At 46.0% G+C, this 23,588-nt stretch overlaps 1 protein-coding gene across 27 annotated transcripts in view; it reads right to left on the bottom strand.

The window, feature by feature from the left end:
- CACNA1D (calcium voltage-gated channel subunit alpha1 D) overlaps positions 1-23,588 on the bottom strand; it is a 427,078-nt gene that overhangs the window by 74,656 nt on the left and 328,834 nt on the right. For 16 of the 27 annotated variants that reach the window (XM_088798486.1, XM_074313103.2, XM_088798480.1 and 13 more), the window contains 13 exons: positions 19,658-19,745; positions 19,346-19,405; positions 18,295-18,321; positions 14,679-14,839; positions 13,501-13,726; positions 13,178-13,385; positions 10,335-10,455; positions 8,305-8,419; positions 7,728-7,797; positions 6,825-6,891; positions 5,949-6,102; positions 3,704-3,833; positions 452-511 (listed from right to left, as the gene is read on the bottom strand). In XM_088798486.1, coding sequence (XP_088654612.1) covers positions 452-511; positions 3,704-3,833; positions 5,949-6,102; positions 6,825-6,891; positions 7,728-7,797; positions 8,305-8,419; positions 10,335-10,455; positions 13,178-13,385; positions 13,501-13,726; positions 14,679-14,839; positions 18,295-18,321; positions 19,346-19,405; positions 19,658-19,745 — 1,487 coding nt within the window. The remainder of the gene's footprint in view (positions 1-451; positions 512-3,703; positions 3,834-5,948; positions 6,103-6,824; positions 6,892-7,727; positions 7,798-8,304; positions 8,420-10,334; positions 10,456-13,177; positions 13,386-13,500; positions 13,727-14,678; positions 14,840-18,294; positions 18,322-19,345; positions 19,406-19,657; positions 19,746-23,588) is intronic. The other 11 variants (XM_088798482.1, XM_088798495.1, XM_074313111.2 and 8 more) reach the window with 2 other exon arrangements.

The raw sequence follows: 23,588 nt of genomic DNA, 5'->3' as shown, positions 1-23,588 counted from the left end.
GAAGAAAGTTCACACAGTGATGTATCTGTTATCAGTTGACATATTTCAGAGGACATATAAAAAAGAGCAAAACAATTTCCAACCACTATCATGAAGCCAAAGTAGCTCCTCCATGCATCAAAGGTTAAAAAGAAACAGCAAAAACAAGTTGAACAGTCTCAGAAAAAAATCCTTTGGTTTAAAAAAGAAAAAAGTGTAAGCTTGATCACAGAAGACAAAAAAGAAAAATCATCAAAAGCACTTCACGCTGCTTTGCTGTGTGTTACATGCAGGAGCAGGCCCCTTAAACACACCGCTGTGGAACCTGTTACCTTCAAACCGATCTCAAATGCAAAAACAGCAGTGAAGACATAATCTGCATAACCTAGCATCTGGAACGCAAACAAAGAATTGCAACTATTATTGCTACAGCTGCTTTAGAGTATGTGAGGATCAATGAAAAAGCCATTACCTTTAACAGGATTTCAACAGTAAAGATGGCTGTGAAAGCATAGTCAAAGTAACCCAGTATCTGAAAGGTACAACAATGAAATGAGAAAAGGCATCTGGACAAGCTCCAAAGCCACACGCCCATGGGTTGAACACCCCATCCCGCCCATGCAGTCAGAGACCCAGTCTCCCGGGATACGCTTGCCACCCTGGAGGTAAGCGCAGAGATGTTCATAAATGCACCGCCTGGTCTAATGACAGCTCCTCTTTATGATCAACAAAGAGCACTTGGAAATACTTACCTGCTTTAACCACTCATGCTGACTCTTTCCAGTCTCATGTCTTGGACAGAGACTCATTTCTGAAAGTGCTTTATTGATAACCTTTTCTCATCAGAGCAACACACTGACAAATTACTTGTGGCATCAGATAAATTAGAGTCTTACACACATTTTGAATTTTTAACTGCATTTTTGGCTGAATGAAATATGTTGCCATCCAGCTGAACTTCAGAGTGGTGGAGAAATGTAAATAATGACGTAAGTGCCATTAAACGGGGCCAGAAGCTTTCACATGTCCCCTCTAATTCTAGCCCATGTAATCAGGGAGTAAACACCTTTGCCCCACTAATGTGTGGGGCTGGATAAGTCCTTAAGGAAGAGTTTCACTTACCATCTTGCTCTGTATCTAACACCGCTCACTCCCAACTCTGTGTTTTTTGTTTCTTTTCTTTTTTTTAACCTCACTAAAAGAACAGACTGACCTGGCCTTTGAATTATCAGATCAGACTACTTTGTCTGTATTCCTGACAATACTGTCTACTCTCCAACTGAGTCCTGCTCACCCCCTCTGGGGTCTCTGCCTTTTCTCAGAGCCATAGAGGCAGGAGGGCCAAGAGCAAGAAGTCTGACCACCACTCAACTAAGGCTGCTTACAAGGACCCTCCCCCACAAAGATGGCAGCCGAGACTGCCAGTAGAAGAAGCCATCTTGGCTGCTTATTGTCATTACAACTGTGCTTTATAGTTTGAAAGAACTGAAGAAATCAGAGCAGAAGGGACAGTGGAGACCACCGGACCGACTCCTTTCATTAGCAGATGAGGAGATGCTGGGAAGCATGTAGGAGGCACCTGCTCAGGTCACAGAGCCAGTGATGGCACTGCTGAGCAAGGAGCTAGGCAGTGGACTGCTAGTCAGGAGCCATGGGCCTTGCTGTTTAAGTGTGGGGTCCACCCCAGGGGTCCCTCACTGCTCTATTCCAAGGTGAGAAGCTCTGCTTCAAAGGCCAGCTCTCCTCAGTTGAAGTTCCCTCTTCAGAAGGTATTCGTTATCCAAACTGTTTCCATTTTTGGATTTATAAACTTTGCTGAACCTTTGCTGAACCTGTTTCTGGCCAGGCACTGCAAGGTGTTTCCAGTACACTACAGGCCTCTGCCCGTCCTCATTTCCTCCATGGTCACAGCAGGACAGGTACTGTTGAAAGTACCTGGGTGGCCAAGAAGGACACAAGCCAACAACTCAACCTGGGGTGGGGGTCAAAGCTCTTAGATTCAAGTTGTTTTTTCCTCATTCAGCATCCATCTTGTTTTTCACTAATAACTCAGCTAAGATTAAAGAAGAAAAAAAAGCAAAACGCAAAAGAACACACTGCATTATTCCAGTGACATGTAGTCGAACCCACAGACATAAAGGGGAACGGAGGCGGTTGGGGCTGAGGGAGGGGCAAGGGGGAGTTCAAGGGATATAAAGTTTCAGTCACACCAGATAAATAAGCTCTGGAGATCTGCCGTACAACACGTTACGAATACTGTGTTATACACTTGAAAATTTGTTAAGAGGGTAGATCTCATGTGAAGTGTTCTTACCACAATTTAAAAAAACAACAACTGTAGTATTGTAAAAACAATACACATATTTAAAAACAACAATAACATTCTTGGGAAAAGCAGCAGGGAAATAAACTCATGGGGAAGTAATTACAATAAAAAATAAGAGAAGCCCCAGGGTAAATTACCTGTCAATCGGTGTTCTAGACTAGCTCCTGACCTCGTCTACCATGTAATGTCTTTTTCCATACAGCTTTTTACCGTGTGTCTCATTTTTATGATGGAACTCAATGACACCTCGGTCTTTGTTCCATTTGAACGTTTAGATAGAGACAGCCTCAGAACCTCTAACAAACACCCTAATCTGTGAGTATAAAGACAGGCTCAGGCCCTTCATCTTTACATCAACACCAACATGTGCCTTGAGGGAAAGTTCTTTTTATCTTCATGTCAGAGTGTGTGCTTTATCAATCTGATTGATAGGTTGGGTTTGCCAAGCTGCAAACCAAGAGACTGGAAATGGAAAGACACAGCACGAGGCTTGGCTATCACAACCCAAATCCTGGGGCACTGATCTAGTGATTTGTCTTACTCCTCAAATCTCTGAAAATCTCATGTACAGAGAGAGGTGCCAACCAGGCAAGGCAGCGTCGCCTGTTGGCCTCACACATTTGCGGGCCTCCCTCTCCTGGGAGGGTTTCTAAGTTATCATCTGAAACTCACTACACTGTCAAGGCCACAGAGGCAATAGGCTACGCCTGCTTAGGCCAGAACTAATCTAGGTATCATTTCTGTCCACCACAGATTCAGTGGAAGGGTGATATGCCTCAGATATGAAACTGATTAAAAACAAAACTTAACCCTCTACTTGTTTTCTTCATAAAACCATCTCCTGCAATACCAAAACAGCTCTTCCTTTTCACTGAACCACTCAACCTCACATCTCATCATCTCCCCGACTTGTATTTCTCCTCGATAATGGAGCCAAGTAGCTTTGTGAATTACATCCAGGTAAGATACATCGTCCCCTCCAACCCTAAATAAGAGTTCCTAGGCATGTGACATACCCGGATTCAATTTTACTTTCTCTCCTGCTGGATGCTTCCCACTAGGCAGAAATCTCAAAACAGGTGTGGATGTTAATTTGACCAAGGAGAAAAGAGGGACCAAAATATTGGCAGAAAGGAATGGAGAGGTCCCTGAATACACTATAAGTTACTGCAGACTATTTAAAATTAAGTTGAAAATATATGATTCAATAAAGGTTGTCCCAATAAAATAAAACACCTCTGGTACTCACAAACCTGAAACATACAATGCTTACAGGTGAAGGAGCAGCCTACTCTAGCTTTAACATCTTGGGTCTATGTAGGCCCTGCCTGGATGACAGCAGAGGCCAGTGTGACCCTAGAGGGAGCCCCACCCTCTTGTCCTTGCTCAGGGGCTTACAGTATTCCGGAAGGAGTGGCTGCGGATGGGGTCCTCGGCTGCGAGGGAGGCACTGCTCAGCATGATGAAGACGAGGATGAGGTTGGTGAAGATGTGGTGGTTGATGAGCTTGTGGCAGCCCACGCGGATCCTGTGGGAAACACCACTACATGTACACAGCCCCAGGCAAGGCCCAAGCAGACGGGCCAGCCCCTTCAGCATGCTGGGGCTACTCAGTGGTGACAGGTCAGACAGAGGACAGCTATCGGCTGTGCCACCCATGCCCCCACCCAGCAAACCAGAACCACCTGACAATTAGCCCCCCGAAACCCTCAGACTGCACACCCTGAGGGCCCTCGGTGCAACAGCTCTGTGTCGGTGCACCATGTTGGACCATTCACTGAGTCTTTAAATGTGGGGATGATCCTCCTAAAGGTGGGGAAACTGAGGCTGAAGGATGTGAAAAATCTTTCTTAAGATGACACAGCTAGCAAGGACCAGAGGCAGGTTTCCCATGCAGGGGTGACTATGACGTTTTCCCACTACAGCATGAAGCCTAGTGCTCACTTTTCCTGCCTAGAAGGGAGGTTGGGGCCAAAGCTGATCGTAGATGCTCACAGAGAATAAGAACTATCCCTTTCTTGTACTGCAGTTGGGCTGTATTAAAATATGACTGCAGTAAGTAAGGCTTGGTGAATCTCCTGTTATGTGGAGATTCTGTCTCAAGTGCTATTTTGGGTGGGGCGGGGGGTGGAGGGGGAGCTGATCCACAAGGAGCACGCCTGCGAGAGAGAGTGAAGAGAGAGTTACATTGCCGTGCAAGAATTTCATGAGGATCTTACTGCACCATGTGGCAGGGCTGTCACAGAGTCCTGTAATCCTGGGAAGCCAGGCAGGGCAGCACATGCCCAGCTCCCCCAGTCCCAGCCCTCATGACAGCTCAGTGGGCCATCAGAGCCTCTCCTGCTGCCCCCGATGTCCCAGAGGCTAGTTCGTGTCTGCTACCTTCAACCTCAATATTCGACTTTAGAATGTAAAGATTTGGGGGGTGGGGTGGAGGGTACAGAACACATGCAGGTTTTCCTTTGAAAAGGTTTTTTTCACTTTCAAAAGTGGAGTCAACTTTATGGGAAGGTGACCCCTTACTTCAAATCCTCCATTTTGGGACTGCTTCAGGCTGGGATGTTCCCTCTCAAAGCTCTAAGCAACTGAGTCTGGGGAGGGCCTTCCAGGACTGTGAGGGCAGGAGAGCTCACAGCTTTGTGTGTATGTTGGGGGAGGGGAATCAATCCATTCCTTCCATATATGTGAGCTATAGGTATCAGGAACGTTGTCGGTTGAATAACTATTTTTTAAAGGGACACCCAAACTCTCAATCCTGAGGAGGTGTATAAATCATGCTCCAATCTTTAAATCTCTAAGGACTGCCGCGTGAGGACTTGCCTCCCACCTGTGTCTCCCTGGGGCCTGTGAATTATACAGAGCTCTTCTCTGCCAGCCAAGAACTACTTCTGCAAGCCTAGAAACCCTTCCAGGAGTCATTTATTCCCTCTGGCATTTCACTCAATCCCAGATGATTTAAAACCTAGAAACCAGCTAGTAAATAAGTGTCTTCTGCTCACAGCATTTGTGAGTAATCACCACGCTCCTGGTGAGCACCTATCATTTTAACAGGAGAAATTCTATTTTCAGCAGGACATCAAGGAGCTGAACTGAAGAGCTCAACCTATGAGATATCATTGAGCAAAACTATTTCTTGCCATAAAACTCAATAGGGAAAACAGATCAACTAAACGAGACCTCAGGATAAAGATGCTGCACAGAAGCTGGCCGCAAAATTCCCACGCCCCCCCTAAGCATGTTAACGTAAGGCCCACTCATGAAAGAAGGATCCTCTGGATAGAAAACACCTCACAGGTGACAACCCACGGGACACCAGAGTCGTGGACTGCGACCCAGCAGCAGTTATGTCACCACTGCTGACCCCAGCGCAGGGGTTAAGGGTGAAGAGAATCTGGAATGGCCCTCCACCCAGCACCTGGCCTCACTGCTAGCGCCCCATTGGTTCAGGCTAGGACATGACGAACGGATGGACAAGGGCAAGGCTGAAGCAGGGGAGAGGTCGGGGGCACTTGGGAGCCTCTGGCGCTCCGGTGCAGGAGCAGCTCGGAGTGACCTTCCCTCACTCTGGCCCCAGGTACACTCAAGCAACCTGGAGGGTCACAGAGAGCCGCAGCTGTGAAGTGGCTAGAAAGGGGGTATTTACGGGTTGGTCTTGCTAAGAATGAAGAAAGCGCTCCCTTCAGGAATGGGGACGATTTTCTCTTTCATGTTCAACTCGGAGATCCTGCGAGGACGGGGGCCAGCGGGAACCTCAGGTTCATCTTCCTCCTCCTCCTGTTCCTCTTCCTCTTCACCTACTTTAAACGAGGCACTTTCTTTAATAGGCATGAAACAAAGACTGCATTTGGGTTTGAATTCGTCTCAATTTCACATGAAAATTTATCTTAAACTTTAACGACCTCTATCAGCTTACATTAATCAAAACCCTTCAGAACACGGACGGAGGGTGTGTGGTGAGGCAGGGGGTTGGGAAGCTGGGCTGTTTGGTGAACATGTAGAGTTGTGGAATGAAGTCCCAGCAGTTGAAGATCTGAGCACAGGTCAAAGGTGGCAGCAGTGGGATTCTCACTGCCATCCCAGTAACCTCCTTGCTCAGCTTCAGCCTAAAAACTGTGTGGGACTTCACATCACACACGATCAGTCTCCCATGTTCCTCTAACCCCACAGTCCCTCCCACATCTGCCATTCAAGGCACCTGGTCAAATGTGAAAGTGTCAGGGGACTAGTAAGAACTGGTCACCTCCTAGAGAGATTCCCCAGCAAAGGTTGGGCTTGTCCTGATTCACCTACACTTTCTCTCCTCACCACCTGGAATTTGGGTTATGCAAGCTGCCTGTGACCGAGAGAAAAAACAGAGGTAAGTGGCCTCCAAGGACACTGGACCCATGGCCTTGATCTCAGCAGCCCAGCGTGTGCCCCAGCTAGGCCAGCCAGCCAGACTCAGCCGCTGATCACAGAGTGGTTGCAAAGCCCCATCACTCATAAGCAGAAAGTCTGCCTCTGGGCTCCACGACCATACCTGGCACATCACAAGGTGGGTAGGGGTCCTTGTCCTCGTCCTCTTCTCGGTAGTCATCAATTGTAACCTAGGATGACAGAGAGGTCTTGGGAGGAGGGCACGTCAGAGGGCCACAGGGAAGACTCGACCCTGCCAGTCAGCACAGGACAGAGACGTTCTCTACAAAGTGGGTGCTGTATGTGAGTGAGTGCATAGGGGCAGCAGAAGCTCCGATGATGTTTCTGCTGGAGACCTCAGGTCTGAGGGCAGATGAGGAGAAAACTGGTGTGACTTCAACCGAGCCATGGTGAGCTAGCACCATCCATACCTCTTCCTGTCCTAGCACTGTCACACCCCCTGTATAACTGCAGTGAAGATTCCGGCCTCCCTACTAGACAGTGTGCCCCACGCAGGTAGGGACCTTGTTGGTCTCATTCATTCCTGATCCCCAGTATCGGACACACAATAACCGTGCAAAAAGTACTTACTGACTCAGTGAACAAAAGAGTGAAAAACTCAGAGCTGTCCTACATGGGATGAAGTTTGACAGTACAGCCCTGAGCACACAGCCCCAATCCTGAGACCCCCTCTGGGGACACATGTCTGCTAACAAGCCTTGATTTTGATCCCCACTGAGAAGTCACTAACACAGATCAGGTCTGACCACAGAAGTCCAACAAAGAAAATATAAGTGGTCAAAAGCGTCAAATATTGAATATACTGGTTGTCTGGTAAAATATGGGCTTGCCACCAGCTAAATGCCTAAATTCACTCCGAATTCCCTGGGAAACCAGAATCTATAATGGTGTGCCATCCTCACACACCAAAATATCACACAGGACACTTTCCTTGGGTAAACGGTACATTTATGGTGGTATCAACAGAAGCATTTTGATACAAAAAGGGGTGTTTCAGACAATATACCTTGTTGTCACTGTTGGCTATCTGATTGACTTCCGGTTTGTTGTTCTTTTTATTTTCCAGGCTTTCTTTTCTACAGAGGAGAGAACAGAACATAAGAAACCAACACTAATAAAGACACTAATCCGGATTCTGAATCAACAGTGGCCTGATGAAGGACAGAATTTAATTGGAAACAACCCCAACAGCAAGAACATAGCACAACCCATACTCAGGGCCTCCCGTTCATTCAGGGCACTGGATTCGTTTCATGGATCATCTTATTAAAAGGCTCCTTCAAGAGCTAATCAGCATTGAATGCATCATTTATTTTATGATGCCAAAATTAACCACAGTGATTCTTTAAGCATGGGAACGTGTGACTCCCACTCTCAGCTCTGAGGGAATGAGAGCCAAGGGCCTGGGTTCTGCCCCAGATTCCATTCCTGTTGGTCAGCCCCACGTGGCCACCCACAATCACCACAAAGCAGCAACATGGGGGCGCAGCTGCTGTGGAGTCCGAGTGGCTCCTCCAGGCCTCACCTGCAGCTGGCTCCCCAGGCAGCCCCCTGAGCAAACACCTCTGTGCAAAGGGGGTTACCTGGCAATCTTTTTCCTTTCCTTTTCTTCGGCTTCCTCTTTCTGAGCAGTATTCAAACTTTCAGCATCAGCCAAATTGTCTACAGCGATGGCCAAGAAGACATTCAGTAGGATATCTAATTTGAACATTTTAAGGGTACAACACCTTTCTAATGCAACTACATATTGTCAACAACAGCAACGTCACATCCCTCTGTGTTCTGGGAGGCTGATAACCGGTGACTGTCCCCTAGTGCTATATTCACTTGGTAAAGCCAGAGGACAAGAGCCCTGTTTCTTGTTTGTTTGTTTGCTTGTTTAACTAGAAACCTGGAGAAGACAATCCGGAAAGAAGCAAAATTAAGATTCACCAAAACCCATGAAAACCTACAAATGCCAACATTTCCTTCATGTATGCGCATATGTGTGTACTGTGCGTGCATGTGTGTACGTATGTCTCTACACACCTAGGTATCTATAGCTATGATACACATTCCATAAAACAATCTATAACATAAACATGGTGCTTTTATGTATTTTGCATTTTGCTTTATGCATTTTGTTTTCTTTCTTTTAAAACACACATACCCATAAAACATATATTTGGGGCATGCTTGCTAAAATGGACCCCTGTAAAGGCTACACATTATTCAAATGATGACTCCATTGCACAAGAGTCTGAAGCGGCCTTCAGAATGTGCAGATACCTCATTCATTCATTCATTCATTCATTCATTCACACTGGCTGACTACAGCATGCCTGACTTACTGCCAAATGGTGCCAGACTATTCTTTTGAATAGTCCCACTGTGGCTAAATCTTTGATGACTGTGGTTGAATTTTACTTTTTTCAAATTGTAAGAAGTTAGGTGATTGAACAAGTTATTAGGTTTTTGTCTTTTACTATAATGTTGTGATGTGTAGTTTCCATGGATTGAAACAAATTCTAAATGAGGTTCCCAAATCAGAAGATGCCTGTTTCTTATTCGCTGACCGTTAAATACATTTTTGAGAAGCACAGGAATCAATGGGCAGGAAGTCAAGATGACTCCTTACTCTAAGGCCTCTCTCGGGCTGATGCACAGCCATCGGTATGCACGACCATGGGAACCCCGGGACCCGAGACAGGAGAGGCACACCACTGTCCCACATGCCCTGTGCAGTCTGAAATCTCAGGTGGGTTGCTGAACATGTAAACAAACATAACCTAACGAGAGACTGATGATGAGATAGCTTCCAGGGGATTTCACGCTTGACTAAGCTATTCAAGTATTTAAAGAGGACAGGACGTGAGTGAATTACATTAAGACTTTCAAAATGCCTTTGATGTGCTAGACTATTTTTTAAACAGAGCCTCAGTGAGCTTGAGGCGGTATTCGTATGTTTGTGCAATTGTTCTTCCACCAAACATTTATTGAGGGCTTCCGTATGCCAGGTCTTGTGCTAGGCAGGGAAGACAGAGATAAATCAGACACAACCAAAGGTTATGGGCTCGCGAAGGCTCCGATAGAGGTAAAGAGAGATCTGAATTTTCGGAAGTCTAGGATTACAGAATACCTCTTGGCAGGGAAAAGGAATAAACGCGTTGGAAAGAAGTTACACAACGTGATACAACTAGCCCACGGATATCTGACCTTCAAAGCTGTACAGAGCAGCAAAGCCAAATTAGGTTCAGGGGCGCTTAGGTCAATCCACTGAAGATGGGTCCCCATTGGTTATGAAGGCTTTTAAGAAGACATAAATGTGCCCCTAACCTCCCATCCCATCCCATCCCAAGGATGATGGCACGAAGAACCACCTGGCTTTGCCCTAAGCTATCCCATGGGACGTGTACAGGAGACGTGAAACCAAGCTGGGTGACCAGGCAGCCCATGCATTGTTGCAGGCTCCCTCCCCTCAGCCTGCTCTCATCCCTCAAAGCCCAACTGGGGCTCTGCCTGTACGACGCTGTGCCTAGCAACAGTGAAGGAGAGCAGACAAAACAAGGTAAGCACAGTCACTTCCTTATGAAGACAATGATAACAACAAAGCCTTGGTCAGCTTAAAGGATACAGTTACCACAAATGAAGAGGATGATGAAGTAGATGCAGACGATCATTCCCGAGGAGGACGGGCCCCCGTACGCCATGATGCCATCGTACATCACAGCGTTCCAGTCTTCACCGGTCAGAATCTAAGAAGCCAAAACTCGGATCAGCTCGCAGGTGGACAAACACGCCCCAGTTGTCCTCCCAGCGCTCCTTGGCGGCTCCTAAATCTGGTTTGAGCCGCCTTTCACAGTCCAGTTTGCATTTAACAAACCCATCTGTTATCCCATAGAGTTTTCAAAACATTGTTTTTAATTACACAAGTAGATGAGTTAGTGCTTCTAGTGAAAATAAAGGAACATTACATATAAGACTTCTGTGCTCTTGGATGACACCCCAGCCCAGTTTGAGTCCCCTCCCCAGAGAGCATACTATTGGTGTATCTCTCTCTCTAGGACCCTTGTGGATTAAAACACATACATACACATGCAGAGAAAACAGGCGGTTGGTGTCTCTCTGATTTCATTAGACATAAAAGGTATCAGACTATATGAATTGTCTGCAATTTGCTTTTTTTCGCTCAACAATATACTCTGGAGATTCTCTTTTAAACTCCTGCCTAGAATTCCACATAGTTAATCATCTGTGGAAATGGAGAATTATACCTATGAATTTTTAGAAGAGAAGGGAATTCTAAATATCTTATGTACATTTACAAATTACCTCATGGGTATACACTAATAATGCCCTAAAATTTCATATATAATCTTCTCTACTGATGATACTCATGAAATAGAATCAGATGAACATGAACAGTAATTTAAAAACACCCTACCTTCCAGAGACAGAGAGTGAGAGTGAGAGAGATCATGCTCCTTTATCTCCTATCTGGACCAGATACTATAAAAATTAAAACTGCCACAGATCACAACCAAACAGAAAAAAAATGGGCAAATGATTTGAAATGATGAAGTAATTCACAGAAAAGGCTCTTAGTCACATGAAGACATTCAGGTTCACTCCTGATAAAAGAAATATGAATTAAAACTACAACAAGATACCATTTTCACCTATCAGATAGGCAACGATCAAAAAGTCTGAACACCTGCTGTGGTGAAAAGGAGTGAGGCAATGGGCAGTCTCCACACACTACGCCCGGAGGATGAATTAACACAACTTCAAGGAGAATACTTGGGCAACAGCATCAGAAAATGGATGCACACCCTTTAAACCAGCAGTTCCACTTCAGGGAATTTATCCGACAGATCTACTCTCACACATGTGCCCCATGGTGTCTGTTCAAGGTCATCCACCGAGGCAAGACTAGACACAATGAAATATCCATCAGCAGGGGGCTGGCTCTATGAATTATGGCACATCCACACCACAGACTTTATGCAGCATTGAAAAGGAGGAGGCAACCTTTTATGGACCAGTAAGGAAGGTTCTTAAGGACACTTTAAGTGATAAAAAAGCAAGATGGAAAACAGCATGTAGAATGAGCTACCAGCTGTGTAAATTCATCTGTAGCTAGGGAGGTAGGTTGATTTATATCTGAGCAAATATATCTTAAAGAATACACAAAAAGCTATTTAACGGTGTTTGCCTCCTAGAAGGGGGAATTGGTGGGTGGGTGGGTGGGAGACTGTTTTACTTTATAGCCTTTTGTAATGTTTGAATTTTGTGTCATATACACGCATGACAAAAACCATCACCACCACACAGGTTTCTCTGAAAGAAGTCAGAAAAACGAAGGACTAATCACTGGCCCCAAATTAAACATAATTCAAAAAATTAAAACTGCAGCCTATTGCAGTGACAAAAATTCCATTCACCTCAAAATGACCAAGTGGGTAAGAATCTTAGAGACCATTCATTCCCTCTAGTCTCTCTCTCTTTTTTTTTCCATAAAAGGATAATGACTTTCCAAGGTCACGGAGCTGAGCATTGTAAGAGCCACCATGGGACCTTGGCGCCCAAGGCCCTCCCACCAGTCCTTCCTGCCTCTCCAGCAGGAGGTCATGTGAAGAGCGACACATGTGAAGCGCAACAAGGGCAGATGGGTCTTTTAAATTTATCTGCCAGGCTCTGCCCAAGGAAGGGCTTCGGCTCACAACATAGGAAGATGAAGAGGAGGTTAGAACACCTCAGCTCAGAGCCAGGCGGGCTGGACAGGCCACTGCTCTGAGGGCCGAGCCCCCTGAGTGCCTGTCACACCGTCACTCCTTTCCCAACCTCACTGCCCACAAAGGCCCCAACAGACAGCACAGACACCCTCAGAGTCTCTGTGCCCTTGTCACACCACAGGAGGGAGAACACCAAAGGGACAGAAGGCTGTCACAACCCTTTTATCACCCTGCTTCCTCTCACTTCTCTGCCTAAATCCATTATCGCCAGGATTAGGAAACATGCCTGTGATCAAAAATTAGCACAGAACCAGAAGAGGATTTTAGAGCCTATCTCACAGAAACCCCCAGAAACCTCCCAAAATCCAACAGAAAGTTTGGTTAATTATTAAGTAGTATATCCAGTGATCTTACAGAAACGTTCAATTACATCACATAGCTGGATTCAGACGCAAAACAAATGGCTTAAGTGGCACAAAATGTATCAGAGCAGTATTGAAACAGAGGCTACTACCGTGTTTCCCCAAAAATAAGACCGGGTCTTATATTAAGGTTTGCTCCAAAAGATGCATTAGGGTTTCTGTTCAGGGGATGTCCTCCTGAAAAATCACGCTAGGGCTTATTTTCCGGTTAGGTCTTATTTCCGGGGAAACACGGTAATAAAAATGGACTCCCTCTGTCTTCCTGAGTTGTGGACAGAGCAGCAGGCGGCTCGTGACACGCTTCTCAGGGAGAGACTCACCTGGAACACTGTCAGCAGTGCCTGAGGGAAATTGTCAAAGGTACTCCGCTTGGTCTGCGTTTCGTCAAAATTAAACTTGCCACCAAACAGCTGCATCCCGAGCAAGGAAAAGATGATGATGAAGAGAAAAAGCAGAAGCAACAGCGAAGCGATGGACTTCATGGAGTTTAACAAGGATGCCACTAAGTTGCTCAGGGATGTCCAGTGCCTGCAAGGCAAGGTGAAGGTGTGAGCCCAGAATGCAAAACATCCCCTGGCCCGGAACGCGGAGCATCCCCACCTCCTTTCAGAAAACACCTGCAGCGAGATGTACATGTCCTTACCTGGTAACTTTGAAAATTCGTAAGAGGCGCACACACCGAAACACAGAGATCCCCAGGGGAGACATGATTTCCAGTTCCACCAAGATCGTTTCCGTAATTCCGCCACACACCACGAAGCAGTCAAACCGATTAAAGAGAGAGACGAAATATGCCTGGAGACCCAAGCTGTACATTTTTACCAGCATTTCACAGGTGAACAGAGCCAAAAGGACTTTGTTGGCAATATCTGGAAAGACAAAGGGGTACATGTCCTTGGGATCTCATCATAGGGCTGGCTCAGAGTCCTCTTCTCTCCTCACGTTCCCTACCCCCATTCCCTGCCGGAAATGTCCCCCTTTTTTATCTTGTCCCCTTACAGAAACGTGGCACAAACACTAACAGTCTGTTTGTCTGTCAGGTTCTAGTCCTACTGCTGCTAATACCTAGACGTGTGACTCTGGAGAAGTTCCTCAATCTCTCTGGGCCTCAGTTTCACTGACAATAAAATGGGGAGGGGCAGTTTACCACATAATCTCTGATGCTTTCTAGCCCTAAAAGCCTATGATTCTCCATTTTGGCCATTGCATTATATTTTCTGTTTCCATCAGTTACAAAAAGACCTGTCTGGTCTTGCTTACAGCACCACGATATAAGAAGCAGCTGCCTATCAAAGTCATTTCTAATAGAAAAAACACCTCCCAGCAGCTGGAGAGCAGGACAGAAACAGAATTGACTTGATGGAAGGCAGGCCTTCTCAATGGCGCAAAACTGTCAAACTCAGAATGAGCTGTCTGGTGACAAGCTCCCGGATCACACTGCTGGGACATCCAAGGCAGGGGACAACATCACCTGCCAAGGGCGCTATAGGGGAAAATAAAGCTCCCTTTCGGTGATAGCAGGGAGAAGGTATCTGAGGTCCCTTCCAGATGGAAGACTCCTTAATCCCAGGTTGTGACAGGGCTAAGACAATGGGAAGTCCTGGCATTAATCAGCAACCAGGTGCTTCATTCGCCACAGCAGACGGCACCTCCACTTCAGGTACACCCTGTGTTTGGACAGTTCTGCTCTCTTCTAAGTCAGTGCTCACTAGAAGTGTTGCTATGCACTGTTACACACCAAGCAGGTAAGACTGCACTGCAGCTGGACAGACTCAGGAATCCCTCATTCAGGACAAAATAGAGAACAGCCTCGGCTTGTACCTTGAATCTGCGTCAACCAGTCAGGCTGGTTGTAGTGCTCGGAGGAAATGGTTAAGGTGTTGAGAAAAACCAGGACAATAACCAGCCAGTAAAACGTGACAGACTTCACAGCAGCCCTACATCTTCTGCGACTGAATCGGTTCCAGCGACGCCAGCGTCGGCTGAAAGAGAAGCAGACGTTACTCCCTGAAGGACAGATACAGCATCTGAGTGGCCAATAAACATCAGTGAGGAAATATTTTTCTTTCACTCTGGAGGTCCTGATTGGGGTGAGGGTGCAGCAAGGAAAGACAAGAACAAATAACATAGAAATTACCAGACTTCATGATACAAATTATGTTGGTCATGAAATATAACTTTTTAAAGTACTGTATCATGACCTCATCATGCTGTCAGTTCCTTCCTATGGCTGAAACTCCATAATCTGTCATACACAGTCCTCAAACCAGTTAGAAAATCTAGATATTCATAGATTCATGTGCACACGCAAAACTGAGCTATCACACATATGCAGTTCTTATTCCCACCATATGGTACACGGATGTCTGTGCTATTGGTGCAGAGAGCCACTTAGCTTATCGCTACATCTCTCACAGCATCTCAATCATCGTACAGAATTTATCAGGCAACGGAGTGCTCCAAAAACCACAGCTTTCGTTTTAGGGAACCTTTCAGTCCTTTCTTAAATCTGGGAGATTCCTCAGGAGCCTGGCAGAGTTGTCAAAGCTGAGTAGGACATGAGTCTTCATACTTAGTCATCAGGTGCCCTTTCTAACTAGTGATGCTCAGAATATACCTTTAGGAGAAGAGCCAATATTGAATCGTGTTTTCATACAAATAAAATGAGCTGAGCCAAACAGACAAGTAGCATGTCCTCTCCTGACTTTCAGTTCCAATTTATGATTAGGGCAAGTATATTCTCCCTAAGTCTGTCTCGCTGTGGAAACATTCCTGGCCACAGGATGGTTTGGTGAAGTGGATCCCAGGGCTGTGCTCACTGACAAGTGGAAAGGCCGGGGGAGGGGAGGGGGGGCACTTCCTCTGGGGGACTGAGTCAGAGGACTGTCCTCTGAGCTGCAGCCCTGGCTGACTCAGCTGTGCTGCTGTGCTAAAAACACCGTAACCCAGGGATCAGGCAAAGAAAGAGTTGTGCTAACTCTCCAACAAGTAGGGCACACTTTGCTATTGCTCTTGCTATATGGTTTTCAGTGGTTTAATAGCAGCTGGAAACATGATATCCAGTAAATAAAAATTCTATAGAGGACACTAAAGACTGTCCCCTTCCAGGCTGAATGCCCCCTGTGATGCATAATTTAGTATGTACAAGCAAGGTGTGTACCAGTCTTAATAAGATCCAGCCTTGGTGGGCCTATTTCGGCTGCAGTGACAAGTCACAGGGGTCTCCCAAATCCAGGAGACCTTATCTGTCACAGCCCTGAAATCCTGCAGCACTCCACATTTGCCCTTTACTAGGTACTGAGTGCCCAGGCCCTGTGCCAGGCACTGAGCATATGGAGCTGAAGAAGGCAGGGTCCCATGGCCCCTGTCACTGTAAAGCATGTAGGGTTATCAGTCATAAATCCACATCAAGTGCCATTCCCAGGGTTCCGGGTACAGGAGTAAGGAGAGGAGAGCTGCAAATATTCTTTGGGAGAGTCAGGAAGTCTTCGAAAACCTGTGATTTGGGCTGGCTCTCCATCATTGAGTAGGAGTTAGCCAGGGGGCAGAGGGAAGGGCACTCCACTTAGAGGAAACTGTGTGACTAATGGGACTTAGGTGGGCAGAAACAGTGTTTGGTACGTTTGCAAACAGAGCAGTCCAGTATTACAAAGTGGGGAGTACAGGAGGGTGTCAAAAGATGAGGCCCGAGGGTGAGCGGGCCACCAAATTATGAAGGAATTTTTATGCCATCTGGCAACAGGGAGTCATGGAAGGGCTTTTAATTTTATTTTTAAATTCAGGTTTATCGAGATATAATTTACATATGACAAAATCTACTCCTTTTAGGTACACAGTTTGAAAGCACCACCACAATCACGATGTAGAATATTCTCATCACTCAAAGAAGTGCCTTTGTGGCCCCCTTGTTGTTAATCCCCTCCACGCCCCCCAAGAGAACTACTGATCTGTTTTCTGTCCCTAATGTTTTGCTTTATCCAGAATGCCCTATACATTGAATTATACAATATATACCTTTCTGAGACCGGCTTCTTTTGCTTAGCAAAAATACTTCTGAGATTCATTTGTGTTGTTGCCTCTATCAGTAATTTTTTCCTTCTTACTACTGAGCAGTATGCTATCATATGGATGGACTACACTTTGTCTACCTATTGACCATTTACTAGACATGAGTTACTTACAGTTTCTGGCAATTATGAATAAAACTGCTATAAACACGTAAAAAAAAATTTGTGCAAGCATGTACCTTCATTTCTCTTATATAAATATCTTAGAAGTAGGATTGCTGGGTCATGTGATAAATGTATGTTTAACTTTTTAGGAAACAGCCAATTTCTTTTTTAAATGGCTGTGTCATTTGACAAGTAGGAATGTATGAGAATTCCCATTGATCTGCATCCTTGTCAAAACTTAGTATTGTGAGATTTTTAAATTTGATCCATAGGTGTAAAAAAAAAAAATTCTAATAGGTAGATAGTGGTACTCTGATTTGCATTTTCCTAATGACCAATGGGCATTTCATGAGCTCATTCTCCCATCCATATCTTTTTTTTTTTTTTTTTTTTTTTTTTTGGTGACATGCTTATCAAAATCTATTGATCATTTTTTATTGGGTTGTTTTCTTATTATTGACACCATTCTTTGTATGTTATTCTTTATATATACTGGATACTAGTCCTTTATCAAATATGCTTTGCAAATATTTTTTCTTCCAGTCTGGAGCTTATTTTTTTATTTTTTATTGAAGAGCAGGGGTTTTAATTTTGATGAAGTCTTATTTATCAGCTTCTTCTGTTATGGCCAATGCTTTGGGTGTTGTAGCCAAGAAAATCTTTGCCTAACCAAAAGTCACAAAGATTTTCTCCTATGTTTTCTTCTAGAATGTTTAAAGTTTTAGGTTTTACATTTAGTTCTATGCTCGTTTCAAGCTAATTTTTATATATAGTGGTAAAATGATGTTTTTAATTCAAAAAGAACAAGTATATGGGAATGTACACGAATCATAGGCATATATAGTGAAATGAGTAGTTGCCAACCGACCATGGAACCTGCAACCAGAGCAAGACACAGAGCATCACCAGCACCTCAGAAAACCTGCTGAACCTACTTCTCTGGAAAACTTTGAAAGAGAAAAGTGACAAGATGTATCTCTCATAGAGAAATGACTCTGGGAGGGAATACAAAGGGTGGATTAGTGGCAGAAAAAATTGTTCATTGTTGCATCCTATTGGTTCATTTGTTTTGGGGTGAGATCTTCGGCACCTATTACACTACTCTCCAAGATGGGTGCTTAATGTTTACTGGGCAGATTGATCTTCAATATGAATAATGCAGCCCATAAAGTAAAATTCAACCCTAAAGCAACTCCATGTAAAATTCTGAAGTCAGAAGATAACAAACAAGCACATATACTTAAGACAAAATAGAAGATACTAACCTGAGTTTCGACTTTGAGATGGCTTGACTGAAAGACAAAAAGGATATGATTCCTGTTAGAAGGCGTGATCATACACTCCCCCCATTACTTCAGCTGAGCTATCAGAAAAGCCATGCATGGCAGCCTGGACTCGGCACCCCCCATTCCCACAGCAGGCCAGCTGGGGTAAGAGTGGAGCAGTAGCGAGGTGCTGCTGGCGCCAGGCGGGCCAGGCTAAGCACGCTCCAGGGCCCAGGCAAGAGAAGACTCAGCCTGATGCCCTGAGCAGCCCTGGCACAGGCAGTGACACCATGGCTTCTTCTCCCGTTACCCCACATTCCCCAAACTGAAGTCAGTAGGGCCTCTCCTGCCTACCACTCAGCCACTCATCTCAACAGCAACATGTGCTGCTCCTATAGCAAAAAAAGCACTGGACTAGGAGTCCTGGCTCCACGATTCACTAAGTGTCTGAGCCTGGGTGAGCAGCACACCTTTTTGAGCCTCAATGTTCTCATCTGTAAAATGGGGAGGACAAACCTACTCCCTGCCCACTTCACCATGTTGTAGGGAGGGCAGAGCAAGAGAAAGGAGGCAAGTACACTTTGGAAACTGTTGCATATCCTGCCCATAATGCATCATTTCTATGCATCTCTGCCTAGGAGATTGAATTATCTTAAAAACAACACCTGTACTTGGCAGAGATAAGACCTAAAAGATATCAGCAGGAAGCAAACAAAACAAAATTGCATGCCCTCCGTCCCCAAAGCAGGCAGTACTCTGCACATTCCACTCTGCTGCTGCAGCCCAAATCCTCTAGAAAAAAGGCCATGAGGGTTAATGTGATGGTGTCTTCCATTGTTAGGAGAGGGTGGTGCAGGGCTCCAAAGAAAAAGTGCTGTGAGCAGAGCAGAGCAGGGTCCCAACATCCGGCCACTATGCATGAGGTTGGGAGAACCCGTGAGTGAAGGGAAACTTAAATATGTAGCACATTCTATCAGCCACTCTGCCATACAAGCTCTTCTTCAAAGCACTGATGCCAGCACCAGACTCGGAGGAGAATTGGGCGTTTTACCCCCACCGCCGACACCCAGAAGGCCCAGCCTTGGCGGCACCTCTTCTTTTCCACCAGCACCTAGTGGACACAGTGGAACGGCGGGTTACCCGGCACACCCTGCAGCAGGACGGACTGCTCTGGAGGCAGAGACATGGGAAGTGCTCGGGGCCTAGGACAGGAGGGGGACCAAGGGGTCCAGAGTGAGCCCACCTCCCGGCTTGCCCCTGAGGCTATGGCCCCAAGGCTCCACTGAAATCTGGGCTTCTTCCTCACATTTGCTTCTCTATGATAACAGGAGGAGCCAAAAGGGCAAGTGGCCTCCACACTCACCAGAGATTTCCACAGCAGCCTTGGTTCTCGCCTTCACCACTTACGTTCTCTGTGTTCACAGACTCCGTCTCGCTGGTTGGCATGCTGGCTGTGGGGAGAAGAAAACGTTTTAGATGGCGTGCTGGAAGCGCTGCATGCCCAGGAGTGGGCGGGACGCAGATCTCTGCCACGAGGCAGACCCTCTGGGAACGTGAGATGAGGGTGATGAAGGGCCCTCAGGGACTTGACCAGCAAAAGGAAGTGCTGAGAAATCAGGCCCCTCCACCGCAGGACAGCCTCTGCGTCCATGACCTGTCAAGAAAACCTATGGAGGAAACCCATCAGGAGGAAATTCTCTCCGTCCAGATGTTTCCCAAGAAAAGCAGCCTAGGGACCAAACTGAACCCTGTCACTGCACCTGGTACCAGTTTATTCTCCTGGTTTCCAGGTTTGTACTGAGAAGCCTCCAAAACACCTGTTACAGCTACACCTTGGCTTGTCCCAACAGTTGCTCTAGAAACTCTGCGAATAGGCCAATACTTCACAAACAAATTCTTATATTTAAATATACTGAAGGAGAGGAGAAATGAGGGGTGGAACAGTGCATGAAGGTACCAAGCACAAAATCTTTTTAAAAATTTAAGATCTCTACTCATTTTCAGCTAATTTATCTGACGTCTACGTTCTGCCGAGCTTGTGAAGCCAGTCTGCAGAAGGCTCTTACCAAAGAAGCCAGGACCAGAGCATTGAGGAAGGTTTCCCCGCCACTGATCAGAGTGCAAAGCTGACCGTGGCCCCAGGGCCACCAGGGTCTCTGGGCACGTCCCACTCCTCACAGCAGGATCCTCAGCAGGAGAACTGGAGGAAATGCCGACATGCGCCTGCTACTGTTGGGAGGCCCAAGGATCCACCCAGGGCCACCACCTGGCACTTTTCTCATCCACTTGAGTCAACCCTATAAACACCACGAGCATGTGCTGGAGACCAGGCGGTGGAGGTGCAAGAAAGAGAGGGAGCTGGCATTGCAGCAGCCCTGGAGGACTAGTGGGAAGGGCAAGCCCCGGATGCATTGGAATTGACTGTGAAATACAGAAATATAGACACCCTCAGGGGTGTGGGCAAGGAGTTCTAGAAACACATACTAAGGAATGGCTAATTTGGCTCTGGGGATAGAAGTCACCCAAGAGCGAAACATGGGAGAATCACCCAAACACATGCACTTCTTTTCCCTGATGCATAATTTTGAACTGTAGCAACTGTTTTTATAGACCTTATTGTGTCAACAGGAAGACCTTCCCCCTGTGGGCTCTGCCTATATGGCTACTCTGAGCAAGGATGCCTCAGTTTCATCTACAAAAACTGGTGTTGGTGTCTGAGCGCTGTGGTGGTGGAGCTCCGGAGCCCAGACCAAACACGGAGGGTGAAGGAGCTGGGTCAATGCACTCTACCCACGCAACCGCATGTCTGCTCACCCTGCTCTGGCGACAGACGTGGTGTGAATGGCAAGGATGAAGGTGGACCTGAGTCAAAGGGCCCAGAAATCTGAGGGGGAACAGACAAGGTCCCTTTCATTTTTGAGCACCCAGTGAACTGAGCCTGCCTGGTGGGAGTCTCAATAGCCTTGTCCAGGAACACATAGACAAAGGTTTCAAAGGCAAAGGAAAAATGATTAGAAGGATAGACCCATATCACACAAGTGGTAATCTCGTGGAATAACCTTCTTCGTCCTTAGTTAAGTCAAAAGAAACCAACCACAAACTTTGATTCACTTTTTCACAACTCCATGCAAAAACAGAAACAAAAACAAACCAAACAAAAAACAAAAAATGAAACAAAACAAAACAAACCCCCAACAATCCAATTATGGAAAAACCTTTAACAGAAAGCTCCATAAAGACACACACACACACACACACACACACACACACACACACACACGCTGGTGCAGTTCTGTTCCCCATGACTGTTCCATGCTTTGACTTCAGCAGAAAGACTAAAAAGGTTTAAAATCCAACGAAGTTCATTGTTACGGGTTCCTCCTATAGGGTCACCCTTCTCTTCAGGAGCAGGACAAAGAAAGTCACAATGGGAGACCCTTATAAATATGAGCATGAGTCATGTCTGTGGAACATTTTTTTGGTGGTTATTGCCACTACTAAGAAGACAGAAATTGACAGCAGCATGACATGGGCTGGGGTGGGGGGGTATCCTCAGGCCCCAGTTAGGTCCTTACTCTGCCCCAGACAGAGTCCCACCTCTCCCCAGGCTTTAGTGTCTGTAAAGTGGTCGTGTAAACTCCACACTGTTGAGTGTCACTTCCATCTCTAACAGTATATTACTTCATGGCTCTAATATTAATCATATCGTAACTTTAGTTATTATTTCAGAAAGAGCACACTTCTTTGTGGCTTTTTACTCTCTGGGGCCATGTCCCATGATGACAACAATACAGTTGCTGCATTTCATTCCTTAAGCTTCATTTTTCAAACAATCTGATTGAAACAAATTAAGTACATATACCTGGGGCAAAGGGGGGGGGACATCATGTTGCATCTCTGGCTGTGTGCCAGCTATTAGTGAATGAAATGTACAAGTTGCTCTCTAAATTAAGTGGGGGGAAGATAAGAAACAAAGCCAAACTCCCCAAAAAGCAACTAAGATAAGCTAATTGTGTGGCACAGCTTCAGGGCTTCACTGACAGAGATAAGTCCTCCTGCTGACTGTGGGGGCGGGGGAGCAAGACGATGGCTAAGAACAGGCTCTCAGATTGGTCAGATCTAAATTTAACCCCACGTTTGTGACCAAATTTCTCCAAGGCTCCATGTTCTCATCTGTAAAATAGGAAGTACCTACCTCTAAGGGCTCTTGTCAGAACTAAATGAAATAAAACACCGAGTGGGTCACACTACAGTGGGTTATCCCAGAGTGGAGCCACAGTGTCGGGCAATCAGCGAGGCTCACGTGGTAACTCTATCACCTTGGAAAAGTTCTCCTGGAGCTCCCTGGAAGCCAGCGGCACTGTCTATATGGTCCAGTGTCACTCTGCCCAGACCACTTCTATTACTGCACAGAGGCATCTGGTGTGACCCTCCTTCCACACTTCTGAATCAGCTCTGGCCATCACTCTTGGGTTGCATCTCTCCTGTCCCAAACTGACTTATTTCTGTCTAACTTGGCCTGTGGTGGGGATAGCAACTTTTCTAATTATTTGACACCTATAGAGCCCATAATAAATAAATCTATTCCAGAATAATGTTACCAGGGCTAAGGAGGAAGAGTGCTGGGGGGAGGGGACAGATAGGACAGTGGCTATGCTAGAATTTGGTGACCTCATTTGGTCTCCGAAATTGACCTTGATTGATCCAGTCCCTACATCTGAGCAGAGGAACCAGGTTCTGACTGAAGCCCAGGCAGCCACTCTGTCCACTCCAGCCTCTCACTCCCTGCCACAGGATACCATTTCCTTTTCTAAAAACTATAGAAAACAGCAGGCCCAGTGGGCATAGCCAAGGAGCTTGTATGTACCTTAAAACGTTTCACCCTTCGCTTGCACTAGGCATTCATTTTTTTAATGTTAATAAATTGCTACGAGTTTCACTACACTTAGCCCCAGTACGATCTCATGTACACTTTGAAAAAACAAGACAGGAGAATCCCAGTCTGTTAGAACTGGAAGGAGTGCCTGAGATTACATAAACAAACTCTGTGACTTCACAGATGAGAGAAGTGACCGACTTGCTGCGGGACACACAGCGCAGACGTGGAAAAGCTCTCCTGCTTTCCGCTCAGCACCCTTCCCACCATGCCGCACCACTCTGTGGTGTTGGTATATACCAGAATATACTGGCATACACTTAGGTATTGGTGTATGCTGGTATATACGGTGTATTTAAAACACCACAAATCAGAAAGTTCCAAAAGCCAGGCAAGGCTCTTCTCTATTGGCACTGGT

This window comes from Rhinolophus sinicus, chromosome 5, assembly GCF_057876585.1.
Source record: "Rhinolophus sinicus isolate RSI-liver-muscle chromosome 5, RSI-T2T, whole genome shotgun sequence".
Taxonomy (NCBI): Eukaryota; Metazoa; Chordata; class Mammalia; order Chiroptera; family Rhinolophidae; genus Rhinolophus; species Rhinolophus sinicus.
This window is presented reverse-complemented; position numbering and strand designations above follow the sequence as displayed.